This window comes from Oncorhynchus nerka, linkage group LG12 (genome assembly GCF_034236695.1).
Source record: "Oncorhynchus nerka isolate Pitt River linkage group LG12, Oner_Uvic_2.0, whole genome shotgun sequence".
NCBI classification, from domain to species: Eukaryota; Metazoa; Chordata; class Actinopteri; order Salmoniformes; family Salmonidae; genus Oncorhynchus; species Oncorhynchus nerka.
In genome coordinates this window covers 33,354,093-33,368,988 of record NC_088407.1, presented here as the reverse complement: position 1 = coordinate 33,368,988, position 14,896 = coordinate 33,354,093, and the positions used below count along the sequence as shown (strand labels likewise).

The 14,896-nt window shown below is 44.0% G+C and overlaps 1 protein-coding gene across 2 annotated transcripts in view; it reads right to left on the bottom strand.

Moving 5' to 3' along the window:
- Positions 1-941: 941 nt before the first annotated feature.
- LOC115138163 (mitogen-activated protein kinase kinase kinase 11) overlaps positions 942-14,896 on the bottom strand; it is a 50,446-nt gene continuing 36,491 nt past the window's right edge. Inside the window, exon 10 of one of the 2 annotated variants that reach the window (XM_065025516.1) lies at positions 942-1,365. In XM_065025516.1, coding sequence (XP_064881588.1) covers positions 1,313-1,365 — 53 coding nt within the window. In that variant the 3' untranslated portion in view covers positions 942-1,312. Of the gene's footprint in view, positions 1,366-7,294; positions 13,683-14,896 lie in introns of those variants that run through there. The other variant, XM_029674692.2, reaches the window with a different exon arrangement.

The window sequence follows — 14,896 nt, the reverse complement described above, 5'->3', positions numbered from 1 at the left end:
CAGCCTTACTTTATACCCTAAAGGAGGGAAAACACTATATTTTGCCCTCCCCCTGCCAGCCCATCAGAATGCCTGCAAACAAATTGAGCCATAACAGTAACACCAAAATGGTGTCCCCTTCAGAGTGAACACACAGAACAAAATTCTGAACATATTGAAGAGGGTTGACAGAGGCTAATAGTAATCCAGGTCAGTAGTCCAGGTAAGAGGTGACAATCTGAATATACTGTTCAACACAGAACCATTAAGAATTCCCAAAACCCGGCAGTCCAACTTTGCAGAGCAGAAAGTCTTATTGTTATGTGAAACTGAGCGAGGCAGAGAGCTGGGGCCCGAACGTTGCTTCATGGGAAAGCCACAGGGTGTACAATGTGTGTCACTACCCTGTGAACAATACGTATGTCACGCATAGGTGTAATAGGTGGCAGGAGAGTCAAATGGAGTTTAAATATGGAGTCTTTTAATAAAGTTCCACGAGTATGCTCCATAACAATAAATGTACAAACAAACAAAACATGGGTACGAAGACCCGACGCGCACCTATACAAACAAGCACACTACACGGACAACAAATCAATCTCTGACAAAGACATGAGGGGAAACAGAGGGTTAAATACACAACAGGTAATGAATGGGATTGAAAACAGGTGTGTGGGAAGACAAGACAAAACCAATGGAAAATGAAAAAAGGATCAATGATGGCTAGAAGACCGGTGACGTCGAACGCCTAGCACCGCCCGAACAAGGAGAGGCAACGACTTCGGCAGAAGTCGTGACAACGTAGTTGGTTTAACGTGCCTAGGTCATGTGATGAAGGAGTTATTGAAATTCTAAGTCCAAAATTGAAATAATAAGGTCAGTCACATGGTCAAGGAGCTATTATATTTTAAGTTATTTCAACCAAAAAAATACAATACCAGTCAAAAGTTTGGACACACCTACTCATTCAAGGGATTTTCTTTATTTTTACTATGTTCTACTTTGTAGAATAACAGAGAAGACATCAAAACCATGAAATAACACATATAGAATCATGTAGTAACCAAAAAAAGTGTTAAACAAATCCAAATATTTTATATTTGAGATTCTTCCAAGTAGCCCCCTTTGCCTTGATGACGGCCTTGCACACTCTTGGCATTCTCTCAACTAGCTTCATGAGGAATTATTTTCCAACAGTCTTGAAGGAGTTCACCCATATGCTGAGCAGTTGGCTGCTTTTCCTTCACTCTGCGGTCCAACTCATCCCAAACAATCTAAATAGGTTTTACGGTCAGGTGATTGTGGAGGCCAGGTCATCTGATGCAGTACTCCATCACTCTCCTTCTTGATCAAATAGCCCTTCCACAGCCTGGAGGTGTGTTTGTCCTGTTGAAAAACAAATGATAGTCCCACTAAGCGCAAACCATATGTGATGGCGTATCGCCGCAGAATGCTGTGGTAGCCATGCTGGTAAATTGTGCCTTGAATTCTAAATAAATCACCAACAGTGTCACCAAGAAAATATAAAAAACTCAAATCGGCCTATATCGAATCTCCCATTCCTCTCAAAAATTTTAGAAAAAGCTGTTGCACGGCAACTCATTGCCTTCCTGAAGACAAACAATGTATACAAAAGCTTCAGTCTGGTTTTAGACCCCATCATAGCACTGAGACTGCACTTGTGACGGTGGTCAATTAACTTTTAATAGCGTCAGACCGAGGCTCTGCGTCTGTCCTTGTGCTCCTAGACCTTAGTGCTGATTTCGATACCATCGATCACCACATTCTTTTGGAGAGATTGGAAACCCAAATTGGTCTACACGGACAAGTTCTGGAGTGGTTTAGATCTTATCTGTCGGAATGATATCAGTTTGTCTCTGTAGATCAACTGTACATTTCTGTGTTCCTCAAGGCTCCATTTTAGGACCAGTATTTTTTTCGCTATATATTTTACCTCTTGGTGATGTCATTTGTAAACATAATGTTAACTTTCACTGCTATGCGGACGACACACAGCTGTACATTTCGATGAAACATGGTGAAGCCCCAAAATTGCCCTCCATGGAAGCCTGTGTTTCAGACATAAGGAAGTGGATGGCGGCAAAGGTTCTACTTAAAAACACGGACAGAACAGAGATGCTAGTTCTAGGTCCCAAGAAACAAAGAGATCTTCTGCTGAATCTGACAATTAACCATGATTGTTTTGTACATTTGTCTCAAAAACTAAAACTGTGAAGGACCTCGGCGTTACTCTGGACCCTGATCTCTCTTTTGACGAACATGTCAAGACTGTTTCATGCTTTTTCCCCATCTACGTAACATTGCAAAAATCTTTCTGTCCAAAAATGATGCAGAAAATTGAATCATTTTTTAGACTACTGCAATGCTCTACCTTCCAGCTACCCGGATAAATTTCTAAGATAGAATTTCGGATAGAATTTCTAAGCAAACAGCTGGAGGCAGGACTTTCTCCTATAGAGCTCCATTTTCATTAATTGGTCTGCCTATCCATGTGAGAGACGCAGACTCGGTCTCGACCTTTGTCTTTATTGAAGACTCATTACTTCAGTCGGTCCCATGATTGAGTGTCGTCTGGCCCAGAGGTGTGAATGTGAACGGAAAGGCACTGGAGCAACAAACCGCCCTTGCTGTCTCTGCCTGGCCAGTTCCTCTCTCTCTACTGGGATTCTCTGCCTCAACCCCTATTACAGGGGCTGAGTCACTGGTTTACTGGTGCTCTTCCATGCCATCCCTAGGAGGGGTGTGTCACTTGAGTGGGTTGAGTCACTGATGTGATCTTCCTGTCCGGGTTGCGCCCCCACCCTTGGGTTTGTGCCGTTTGGGAGATCTTCGTGGGCTATACTTGGCCTTGTCTCAGGATAGTAAGTTGGTGGTTGAAGATATCCCTCTAGTGGTGTGGGGGCTGTCCTGTCTCAGCCTCCAGTATTTATTCTGCAATAGTTTATGTGTCGGGGGGCTACGGTCAGTCTATTATATCTGGAGTATTTCTCCTGTCTTATCTGGTTTCCTGTGTGAATTTAAGTATGTTCTCTCTAATTCTCTCTTTCTTTGTTTCTCTCGGAGGACCTGAGCCTCAGGACTACCTGGCATGATGACTCCTTGCTGTCCCCAGTCCACCTGGTCGTGCTGCTGCTCCAGTTTCAACTGGAACCCTGACTTGTTCACCGGACGTGCTACCTTGTCCCAGGCCTACTGTTTTCAACTCTCTAGAGACAGCAGGAGCGGTAGAGATACTCTGAATGATCGGCTATGAAAAGCCAACTGACATTTACTCCTGAGGTGCTAACCTGTTGCACCCTCTACAACCACTGTGATTATTATTATTTGACCCTGCTGGTCATCTATGAACATCTTGGCCATGTTCTGTTATAATCTCCACCTGGCACAGCCAGAAGAGGACTGGCCACCCCTCATAGCCTGGTTCCTCTCTAGGTTTCTTCCTTGATCCAGCCTTTCTAGGGAGTTTTTCCTAGACACCATGCTTCTACACCTGCATCGCTTACTGTTTGGGGTTTTAGGCTGGGGTTCTGTACAGCACTTTGTGACATCAGCTGATGTAAGGGCTTTATAAAGAATTTTTTTTTGATCAAAGGACAGATTTCCACTGGTCTAATGTCCATAGCTCGTGTTTCTTGGCCCAAGCAAGTCTCTTCTTCTTATTGGCATCCTTTAGTAGTGGTTTCTTTGCAGCAATGTGTCTGTTACTTGAACTCCTTGAGCATTTATGTGGGCTGCAATTTCTGTGGTGCAGTTAACTCCAATGAACGTATCCTCTACAGCAGAGGTAACTCTGGGTTTTCCTTTCCTGTGGCACTCCTCATGAGAGCCAGTTTCATCATAGCGCTTGATTGTTTTTGTGACTTTACTTGAAGATACTTTCAAATGTCTTGAAATGTTCCAGATTGACTGACCTTCATGTCACACCCTGATCTGTTTCACCTGTCTTTGTACTTGTCTCCAACCCCCTCCATGTGTCACCCATCTTCCCCATTATCCCCAGTGCATTTATACCTGTGTTCTCTGTTTGTCTGTTGCCAGTTCGTCTTGTCAAGCCTACCAATGTGTTTGTTCTGTGATACTGTTTTTCCTAGTCTCTGTTTTCAAGCCCTCCCAGTCCAGACCTTTTCTGCCGCCTGCCGCCCTGTACATTTCGGACTCTGGTTCATGAACTTCTGCCTGACCTCAACCTGTCTATTGCATGCCCCTTGTATTTTAATAATGATGTCTTCACTATTATTCTACAATGTAGAAAAGTATATAAAGGGTGTGCAACATGCCTCTCTATGGGAGGAATAATGGACATTTGAAATGAGGATGCTAGGTTAGGTGGTTGAAGAGCTATTTAAGTTTTATATTTTCAAATATTTATGTAAAATCGTGTATGTGCTTTATGTGAAAACAAAAGGATGTGCAATGTGTCCCTACCCTCTGAACAATACAATTGGGTATTGGGACAGTGAACTATTGAAATAGTTTCCCCCTTTTACATAAAAAGTTACACACAAATATCATGCCCCCAAGATATGATAACCTCTCACCATTACAATAACAGGAGATGTTAACATTTTGTGGGAAGGGGTATAATATTTATGCCTCTAACTTTCTCACTCATTATTCACGATTCATTCAGGATTATCCGTAATCATGGTAGCATCCACATTAATGTAGAAGTGTTGAGAAACATTCTATTATTATTCTACCATAAAAAAGTGACTAAATACATTATTTACTATTCATTTCTAATTGGCACAAAATGATCTGAAACACAAATCAAAACAAACAGCAAATGCATCCAACAAGATTGTAGAGTCACAAGCTTGATGTAATCATTACGTGCTAGGAATATGGGACCAAATACTAAAATGGTTCACCTAATATGGATGAAAGCACCCTATAATTTCAAATCCAAAAGTGGTGGAGTACAGAGCCAAAACAACAAAATAGTCACTGTCCCAATACTTTTGGAGCTCACTGTATTTCCACGAATTGTAACAACTTGTGACTTCTCTGCCTGGCCTGTCTTAGTCACAGCGTAAACAAGGTGAGGTGACGTGAGACAGGGTACTGACAGTGAAGACAAAAACACACTCTCGGATGTGTGTGTGTGGGGAGTGAATGGGTCTGTGAACTCAGCCCCCTCATACAAGCTGTGCGCATAGGCACACACACCCTCAGTAGACACTCATTGCACACGGCTCCTCACCTCATCACTTGTCGTGAAGCTGAGAAGCATTAGTCTCCACAACTGCACTAACACGGTCACACAGTGCACTGTCACCTGTAGAACACGCTTCGCCATGGATGGAACACATAGCATTCAAATAAATACCCATGCTTTCAACTGAGCATGACTTTGTGTAGGCCTAATTGCTGTGGACATTTTCACCACCTTATATGCACTGTACAGGTTTATATTATCTTCTACAGATTGGTTGTAGCATTACGTAAATGTATTGTGCACCTTCATTTTCAAGAGATGTTTTGTAGCTATTCACCGTTTTAAAAACAGTCCCCTTACAAGGCAACATGTTCAATACAATTCCATTTGAATTTGTCTGAGTTGGCTGGTCCTTATGCAGCTGGGAACAATATATCCACAAAGAAGTACTATAGCTCTCTAGAGAATCCAAGCGGGCATACCCAGCCTCGGGGTCGGAGTCAAAACTATACAGTATGTCACAGCGCGGCCAATGTGTTCTACGGTTCGCACACTTAACGTTTATGAACGTCCATTACTCTCGTTTACGATACGGTTTTGTAAACCTTTGGAACTTTCATATCACATAATCATTTCAGGAATAGAAAAAGACACACTGTGCCTTTCCTCACCTGACATTCACAACATGACTGGGACACCTGCTCGTCGAACATCTCATTCCAAAATGATGAGCATTTATATGGAGTCGGTCCCCCCCTTTGCTGTTATAAACAGACTCCACTCTTCCTGGAAGGCTTTCCGCTAGATGTTGGAATGTTGCTGCAGGGATTTGCTTCCATTCAGCCGTAAGAGCATTAGTGAGATCGTCCACTGATGTTGGGCGATTAGGGCTGGCTCATCCCAAAGGCGTTCGATGGGGTTGAGATCAGGGCTCTGTGCAGGCCAGTCAAGTTATTCCACACTGATCTCAACAAACCATTTCTGTATGGACCTCACTTTGTGCACACGGGAATTGTCATGCTGAAACAGGAAAGGGCCTTCCCAAACTGTTGCCACAATGTTGGAAGCATAGAATCGTCTGGAATGTCATTGTATGCTGTAGCGTTAAGATTTCCCTTCCCTGACACTAAGGGGCCTAGCCCAAACCATGAAAACAGCCCCAGACCATTATTCCTCCTCCAAACTTTACAGTTGGCACTATGCATTCATACAGGTAGCGTTCTCCTGGCATCCGTCAAACCCACGGATCCGTTGGACTGCCAGATGTCGAAGCATGATTCATCACACCAGAGAATGCATTTCCACTTGCTCCGATGGCAGCGAGCTTTAAATGGAAAAGGGGATACCTGCTCCATTGTACAACTGAATGCCTTCAACTGATATGTTTCTTCCGCATTTAACCCAACCCCTCTGAGTCAGAGAGGTGCGGGGGGGGGCTGCCTTAAATCGACATCCATGTCTTTGGCACCCAGCCGAAGTTTGGCATTGCGCATGTTGATTTTAGGCTTGTGCGCAGCGGCTTGGCCACGGAAACCCATTTCATGAAGCTCCCGACGGCCAGTTCTTGTGCTGAAGTTGCTTCCAGAGGCACGATCTTTACGCACTACAGCACTCGGCGGTCCTGTTTTGTGAGCTTGTGTTGCCTACCACTTAGAGGTTGAGCCGTTTTTGCTCTTAGACGTTTCCACTTCACAATAACAGCCCTTACAGTTGACCAGGGCAGCTCTAGCAAACTGACTTGTTGGGAAAGGTGGCATCCTATGACAGTGCCACGTTGAAAGTCACTGAATGGCTGTGTGCTCGATTTTATACACCTGTCAGCAACGGGTGTGGCTGAAAAGGCCATATCCACTAATTTAAAGGGGTGTCCACATGCTTTTGTGTATATATATATATATGTGTGTGTATCACTTCCTCGCTGCTTCACCTCATGTCAAATTAAAAGTTCTGCATGAGCACCATATGTGGGTTAGCAAGCCATACACCATTGCCGTTTTACCCCTTCTCAGCTTGTGGGGGACTTATTTTGACATGAGTTGAGGCAGAAGAATAACACCTTGAAAAAAGTACGAAAATAATGTATTTATTATTGTTGGCTTTTGAATAAAAAAATCTAAAATAACAAACCCACACATGTCAAGGTTGTTATATTTTATTTGGTCTCGTTTTCTTTGAGTTTTTCCTTTATGTATTTCACAGGTTAAACCCAATTCAAATAGTCAAGAACAAAAAAAAACAAGTACACACATTCTCTCACATACACGCCTCTGACGCACAAACAACAAAATAGTTTTTGATTAGGCCCAGCCCAGTGCGAAATTTCACAAACACACAACACAATGAACGACAACATCCTCTCAAAGCCTAATGACAAAACAACCTAGCTCACACGAGCAGAAACCAAATCTGGAAGTTGTATTGCAGTATGAGGCAACGCAACATTTCATCACATAGCCCACTGTTTCCAAATCCAGGGTTAAGAAACACTGACATAACATATGCCTTTGAAACAAACTAAAAATGATTCAGAAAGGAATGTTGAACAGAACACAAAGCAAATAGATAGTCTACAAAGAGAGGGAGGAGGTCACAAAATGTCCACCGTTGTCAAACCTTGTTTCAGTGAAACTTGAAGACCTCATCTATGTCTAGGTAGATAGCAGTTCTATGCACAGTATGGGTGCTATCAAAGGGATCTCAGTTTGGGATCTTGTTCAATGTCAGGAGGATATCTCTCAACTATATTTTTGATGATCTAACTATAGTATAAAAGTAGTCTTTGATTTTCTGTTACAAAGAAATACTGGGATGCCTAGAGAGATGTGTGTGATACAAAACCGTTTTTGGTTCAATTTGGAAGCAGGAATGTTAAGATTCGCCCCTGGTGAAGCACCCATACTGTTTTTATCTTAAATACTCCAGTGAAGACCTAAAGTAAAATACAAAAAAAAGACAAATTAAAAACCAGGTCGCCCAAAAAATATGAAGCAATCAAGCATCCTAATGTAGACTCTGTCTCTGGCCCTCTTCAAAATGTTTTCAGTCCAGTGTGTAAAAAAAGGGCCGTTATAAATATATCCTCTCATTTGTCCCCCTATATAAAAAAAACTCCATTGTAAGCTGATGGGAGCTGGTCACAGCAGGAAGGAGTGCTAAACAGTACTGTGATTCTCTGAGTGGGAGTCCCACATGTTCTTCCACAAAGTCCCAGGGAATTGCACCGTCCTCTTTTCTTTGATGAATTTGAATTCAATTCAAAACGTTATTGAAGCAGCACCTGAAATAGACCACCCACTACAAATACCCCCAAATACCTTGAATAGCAAAGTTATTTTCTTTTATTTTTTTTCTTACATAGGTTGTTCCGATAGCGACGTTTAACCTTGTCAGCATGTAATGAGGTCTATTCAAAGGAGGAAAAGAGTATTCAGACACTTAATTGATCTGATTCAGTCTAATTAGTGTTGACTGGATAATGTTCCCTTTCCATCAACGTCTTAAAAATGTTGACAGTTCCATAAGAGAGATTCAAATTCTGTGCTCCGTATGCTTTGTGTACAGGGAACGTCTCTTTGGCACAGGGTTGATTCAAAATAAAAGTAGTACTTCAGGTGAAACACTTAGTTGTTTAGACCTTGGAACTAAATAACCACACAGATTGGTCCATGCATCGTTTCCTCACACTTCCATGAACTAAACTGAATTCTGGGTAGCCGCTGTTTCCAAATGTTAGCATTTGGAAACAGTACCAGGGAAATGAAAAGCAAAGTATGGATTGCGGTCATACCTTGTCCATAGACTGGTTTCCTTACCCTGTAAGCAATGTGTCATTTTGTAATATGGGTGAACCATCCCTTTAAGTGTTATCATTTGAACAAGAGGACAACAGATGGTGACCTCGAGTGTTCAGACCGAAACGGATGAGAAATAATGTTTACGCTTAAGAGCTAGCTTCAGAACTAGGCTACACCTGGTATTGGCTTAGACTCAGACAGACACGTAGTTGGCTCCCTAGAGGGCATTGTCTCGCCACAGTTCGTAAAGGTCATCTTTAATCATTTTGTTTGATGACATCATGCAGAACAAAGAGACAAGCGCAGGTGTTTCCTTTTAATGCGGTCCACGAAGAGAAATAATCCCCCCTCTGGTGATAATAGCTGGGTACGAAAGGATGGTAATGGAGTCCTTAATCAGGTTTATTTGAATGAACAGCTGATTCATTCAGTCCAGGTAAGCAGCGAGGACACTGGGTAAATGAGCTGCGCCTGACCCCAAGTCTCCATTAACCATGAAGGAGACAGAGCCGGAAGAAATTTATGTAGTAGACACGATGCGATTTGCTATGGGAAAGTAAAAGAGTTTCAGTGATTTGGTTTAATGTTAATAACTGACACGCCTCAAAGCTCGACATGAATGGACAAAGTAAGCCTGAATGAAGCCAGTATTTGTAGTCGAGTAGTCGTAACATGGTCTATTGGGTTTACCTTCCTCTCCTCCTCTGCAAAGCTCTGTTTCATTTGGCCTGTCAGCCCGGATGGGGACATTGATTCCTGATGACGGATGAGGCAATGCCTGAAAGGGCAGTGCGTCACAAACAACTCGTCACGAGTATTTTTATTGGAACGCCGCGTGTCATCCGCATCAATCTAGGGACGGGCAGCAGAGCGACCCGACAGCGTTCTAGGAATCTAGTCTCCTGTCCAAAAACCTGTCACCACTGTGACCAGGGTTAGAAGACCATGAAGCGAAACAGAGGGGAACAGGCCAAGGACCTGAGGTTTATTTGATTCTATCCAGAGATGAGTGAATCTGAAGTTTTTGTACAACCACAAAAGGTCATTCGCAAGGTCGTCGTCTTTGAACGTCAGTTCAGCTCCTAACAGCTAGTTACTTCAAGAAAATTGTCGATTTTCAATCTCACTACAGGATCAGTGTAGTAAGAGCATCCAAAATGAAGGGTTGATTCCACTGTATCGGTTTGGCTGATGGCTTTGCCAAAATCAAAACACACTCCTCAAATGGATCACTCTGACTTTTGACCTAAGATGATCAAATATAGTCAAACTGATATAATCTACACAAGATCGTCACATAAGTGTATAGTGACTCTGCCCTTAGTAGGACAAACATACAACCTCACAACAGTTAAGAAGTTAAGTTGAGCACATTTTGGGTTCTCTGTGTACGACACTATAGCCTTTGAGGACTTTGACGCATCCAACTGACTGACAGCGTGGCATCTAAGGGAAATCAAAGTCTAAAGAATAGACCTTGAAGAACTGAGTCGGATAGGAGGGCTAGGGCCTAGACTCTTGACGTGACAGACAGGCAGCAATACCGAAAACTCTTGCTACAATTGCGACCATCAGTTTCGGTTTCATCCTGTCGCTATGGGAATTGCAGGGGCCGGCTGTAACTGCGACAACAAAAACCCATAATGGCGATGGGAGGATGTAGCGCCTGTCGACTTGTATGACGAGGTTATAGCGCAGGGGTCTTGTGTGGATTAGTATTGTAAGCAATAACACACCTGTCACTGCTTTAGACGACTGGGATGGGATATGGAAAAGCCAGGGGGCCAGAGCCGAGGAGCTCTGTATTCATTTTCTGTTTACTGACAGTTTCTCCGTCCCGAAATGGCACTGTATTCCCTATATAGTGCACTACTTAAGTCCAGAGACCTTATAGGCTGCGGTCCAAAGAAGTACACTACTTCCTTGATGCACATGCACGACACATAGGTTTAGACCCTTAAGTCAGGGAAATAAAAGGTGTATTTTTGTGTTTTAAAGCCTTAAATCAAAGTGTCACAGGGTTACAAATACACAAACCAACCTGTAAAAGGGACGTTTTGAAATGCCAATATGTAATACTATGATGAATGTGAATACAATTATTGTTTGCAGATGCTCTTATAATCCAAAATATGTCACATTCTTGCCCATTTCCTTGTCCTTTGGTGATGACTACATCACTACTGAGAGTTGCATTGGACTGTCTTTATAGGCTCAGTGTCGGTTTACCTCAATGCCGATATCTGTTAACCTCAGTTGAACCACAAATGAAATGCCATAGTGCATGTAACGGCTCCTGGAGTAAATGCTCACATTCTGTTCATGATCTGATATGTAATAGTGAGGAAGACATGTGGGATGACATACTGTAGTCTTAAACCAGATAGGCCTCTCAAACAAATCTCAGTAAGAATGACCATCTGGATTAAACGTGATAAGTAGTTATGTGCAATAAGGGGAGAGGTAGAGAGGGGAGGCACCTTCTAGGTTGAGACGCAGTCCAGTCAGTAGTCTGTTAGCCAATGGCACGAGTCAATAACAGACCCAATCTCTTTGGCTCAAGAGAAGAGCAGTTAGCCTGACCTGAGAACAAGTGGGATATGAATGATAGTCAAGAACAACTCCTGGCCTTGACTATGTGACCTGACCCGGAAGTAAGAACTCTGGGCCCCCGGTCAGGTCACATGACCAGGAAATTATCTGCCATCCCATTGAAGGGGCCTCCTGCCATGGAATCCACTAAAATGCACAGTGCCACTTAAATCCCATTTCAGATCCTGACTCATTAAATACAAACTTTATGTTGGAGGAAAGTAATTAATTAGGCATATCTCCATATTCATTCAATTAACCCTGTCTTTATCGCAACCCTAGTTAAATATTATCACCCGGTTCGTCAGCACAGTTATTAAGACTAATCACAAATCTTGCCACGCGGGTCGATTCTCTTCCCCTAGAATGGAACAGCCAATGTATTCCAATGACATGGCTTTTGTGTGTGTGTGTGGGGGGGGTCTCAACTAAATTTGTTTGCGAGCTATTATACTGTAGCGTACCTCCTAACATGCCAATTAGTCACTTCCTGGATTTAATCCAATCAGATTTACCGGACAGAACCAATCCTGGTACATAATACTGGAAAAATGTGGGGGGCTAGGGTTATAGGTCATACCACTCTGCTATACTGTAGGGAGGGACATGTATAAAAATGTGGGCCGAGGCACTCGTCTCCTGATGCTTTGTCACCTGCCGACCTGCTAAACAAATCAAATCATTCTGGGAATGTCGTCAGAATGTTATCGGAATGTTATCTGCTTCCTAGTGGAATGCCTGGGCCCTGGGTTTCTTTTGCTTTATGCAGAAAAGTTTAAAAGGAATTTATGGCGCCTCTGTAGCTATTCTTGAAGTGCTCTCTCACGTTGACCCACCTACAGTCTATTGCAAAGAGAGTCAAATGCTTGAGAGACAACTCTGCTTATAGAGGGTAAGACTTTCATCATCACGTAGCTCCCAGTCCATTGCACATTTAAGCCAAATCATCGAAAATAGGTCCTGAAGTAGGTTCACCACTCAAGACAAGGATGCTTTCAGAGCTAGGGAGGATACAGAAAGATAAAGCGAGCCACTGTTTCCAGACACTTCAAAAGTAGTGAGAGAAATGAGTGGGGGAGATAGGGAGGCGTCTGATTGAGTCTGGAGATGCTCACTGATCTGACTCTCCAGAGAGAACGAGAGAGAGGGAGCAAGAGAAAAGAGAGGAGAGTAGAGAGAGAGAGGAATCCTTTGTTTGGAATAAAAGGCGTTGGTTCTTGTGCACAGGGCTCCCACTCCAACAATCCATTGTCACTGGGCTAGATGGCTAGCAGGATTAGCTTCCTGGTTGGTTTCTAAGGCAACATGGAGGACAAGTCAAAACCACTCCAGGGGAAATGTGCATTTTTGTTTTGAAAAGGACTCATTCCTAACACAGGATATACATAGCCTGTAGTCCGTCCATTTAGGGTGCGGGATTCCTAAAAAAAAAAGAATGTCTGTAAAAACTCTTGTGATAAAGTCAAGCTCCGGCTCTCCGGGGGGGGGGGTCGGATTAGGGGTTGGGGGTTTAGTTTAGAAGCGATCGTCTCGGAGTTGCGTAGGAGACTTGAAGGGCTTGAGTCCTAGAGTCTTCCTGGGTCGCGTCTTCTCTTTGGTGACATCCAGGGGCTTGACCCCGACCCCGCACGCAGCAGCCCAGCCCAGGTCAATGAGCGGTGAGTCAGCCGGGTTCAGGGGTGCCACCCGGAATGTGGGCAGGGTCGGGGACCCGTTGGTGGAGCAAGGCGCTGAGCGGGAGGTAGGAAACGGAGCAGAGAAGGGGTCAAAGGGCAACGGTGTGTCGCGCGTGATGCCTGACGATGGGTAGGCCCTCAGGGAGAACGGGTCACAGTCCGGGGAGGGGAAGGGGTCACAGTTCGTGAAGGGGTTAGTTGGTGAAGGCTGGTACCCCAGCAGGTGGCAGTCTGACCGCCGGGGCCCCTGGACAACACCATACCCCCCGCCCCCAGCTGAGATGAAGCTCCACGGGTCAATGCGGGGTCGGATGGGGGAGGGGCGCGGGCGCGGGACGACGTTGACCTCCAGGCGACGTGTTTTAGGGCTCCAGAGGCGAGGGTCAGGGAACAGGGAGAAGGGGACTGCAGAGGGCTTGTCTTCTGACTCCAGACTGTCCTGGCAAAGGGGGAGGTCTAAAACTGAGAGAGAGAGAGAGAGAGAGAGATGACACAGAGATAATAAATATGTATATATCGTTTCACTAAAACGCATCAAATAAGTGTGCAGACATTCTGTTCTTAGTCTAACATTGCAGACTGACAAAAGCCCCACTTTGAATTGAACCATTATTTAACTAGGCAAGTCAGTTAACAACAAATTCTTATTTACAATGACGGCCTAACCCGACCAAACCCTGACAACGCTGGGCCAATTGTGCGCCGCTCTATGGGACTCCCAAACACGGCCACTTGTGATACAGCCTGGAATCGAACCAGGATCTGTAGTGACGCCTCCAGCTCTTGAGATGCAGGGCCTTAAGACTGCCGAGCCACTCGGGAGCCCCGCGATGGAGAGTAGATCCTAATGGGGCATTGAAGAAGCACTGAAGCGAGACGAGCTCACGTGCAGATGATAGGGTTGAAAAGGTGTGGGTGTGTGTGTGTGTGTTCGATCTGAGACAGCTCTCTGGAGGTGCTAAGGAGTTCAGCTGACACGGAACCACAATCAAGAACTCCACGATCAGAGAACCGACCAAACATCCCTTTTCAGTCAACAAGAACAAATCCTCTGTCGTTAGCTCTCCAAGGCCGCCTCCGAAATGGCACCCTATTGACTTTGGGCCCTGGTCAAAAGTAGTGCACTATATAGGGAATAGGGTGCCATTTGGAACTTCCCCTAAAAAAGAAAACACCCAAAAGTATAGAAACACAATCACTCAGGCATATTGAGTGAGATTGCATGAGATTTGCAGTCAATTTGCTGCAGTCAGAGTTTTTTTCCTCCCCAGTTCCAGTAATTTCATTTCTATGCTGCCAACAACTTTACAACAACCTGTGTGTTTTCTAAGTCAATATCAGAACAAACATATTGGGACACAGGGTAACAGATTTGCTACTTGTTTTATGTACTTTTCGCCGCCGCGTGCACGTCAAGAGTTGACGAGTTGTTTGATTCTAGCTCTAAGATGAAAGTTATTAGCAGCATTACAAGCAGACGCAGGCTTGATGATCAGCTCGATCGTTAAATGACTGACTGGAAAAGTAACGGTAAGAACTGAGCTGCGCTTACGTACATGTAAGCATATGGATAAGATGTTAGCTTTTGCTCTGTAATGATGAAATTTAAAAAATCCCCTGTCTGGAGGGGGAAGGGAAGTGGGGTGAGGGAGTTCGTGTGTGCGTGTGTATATATA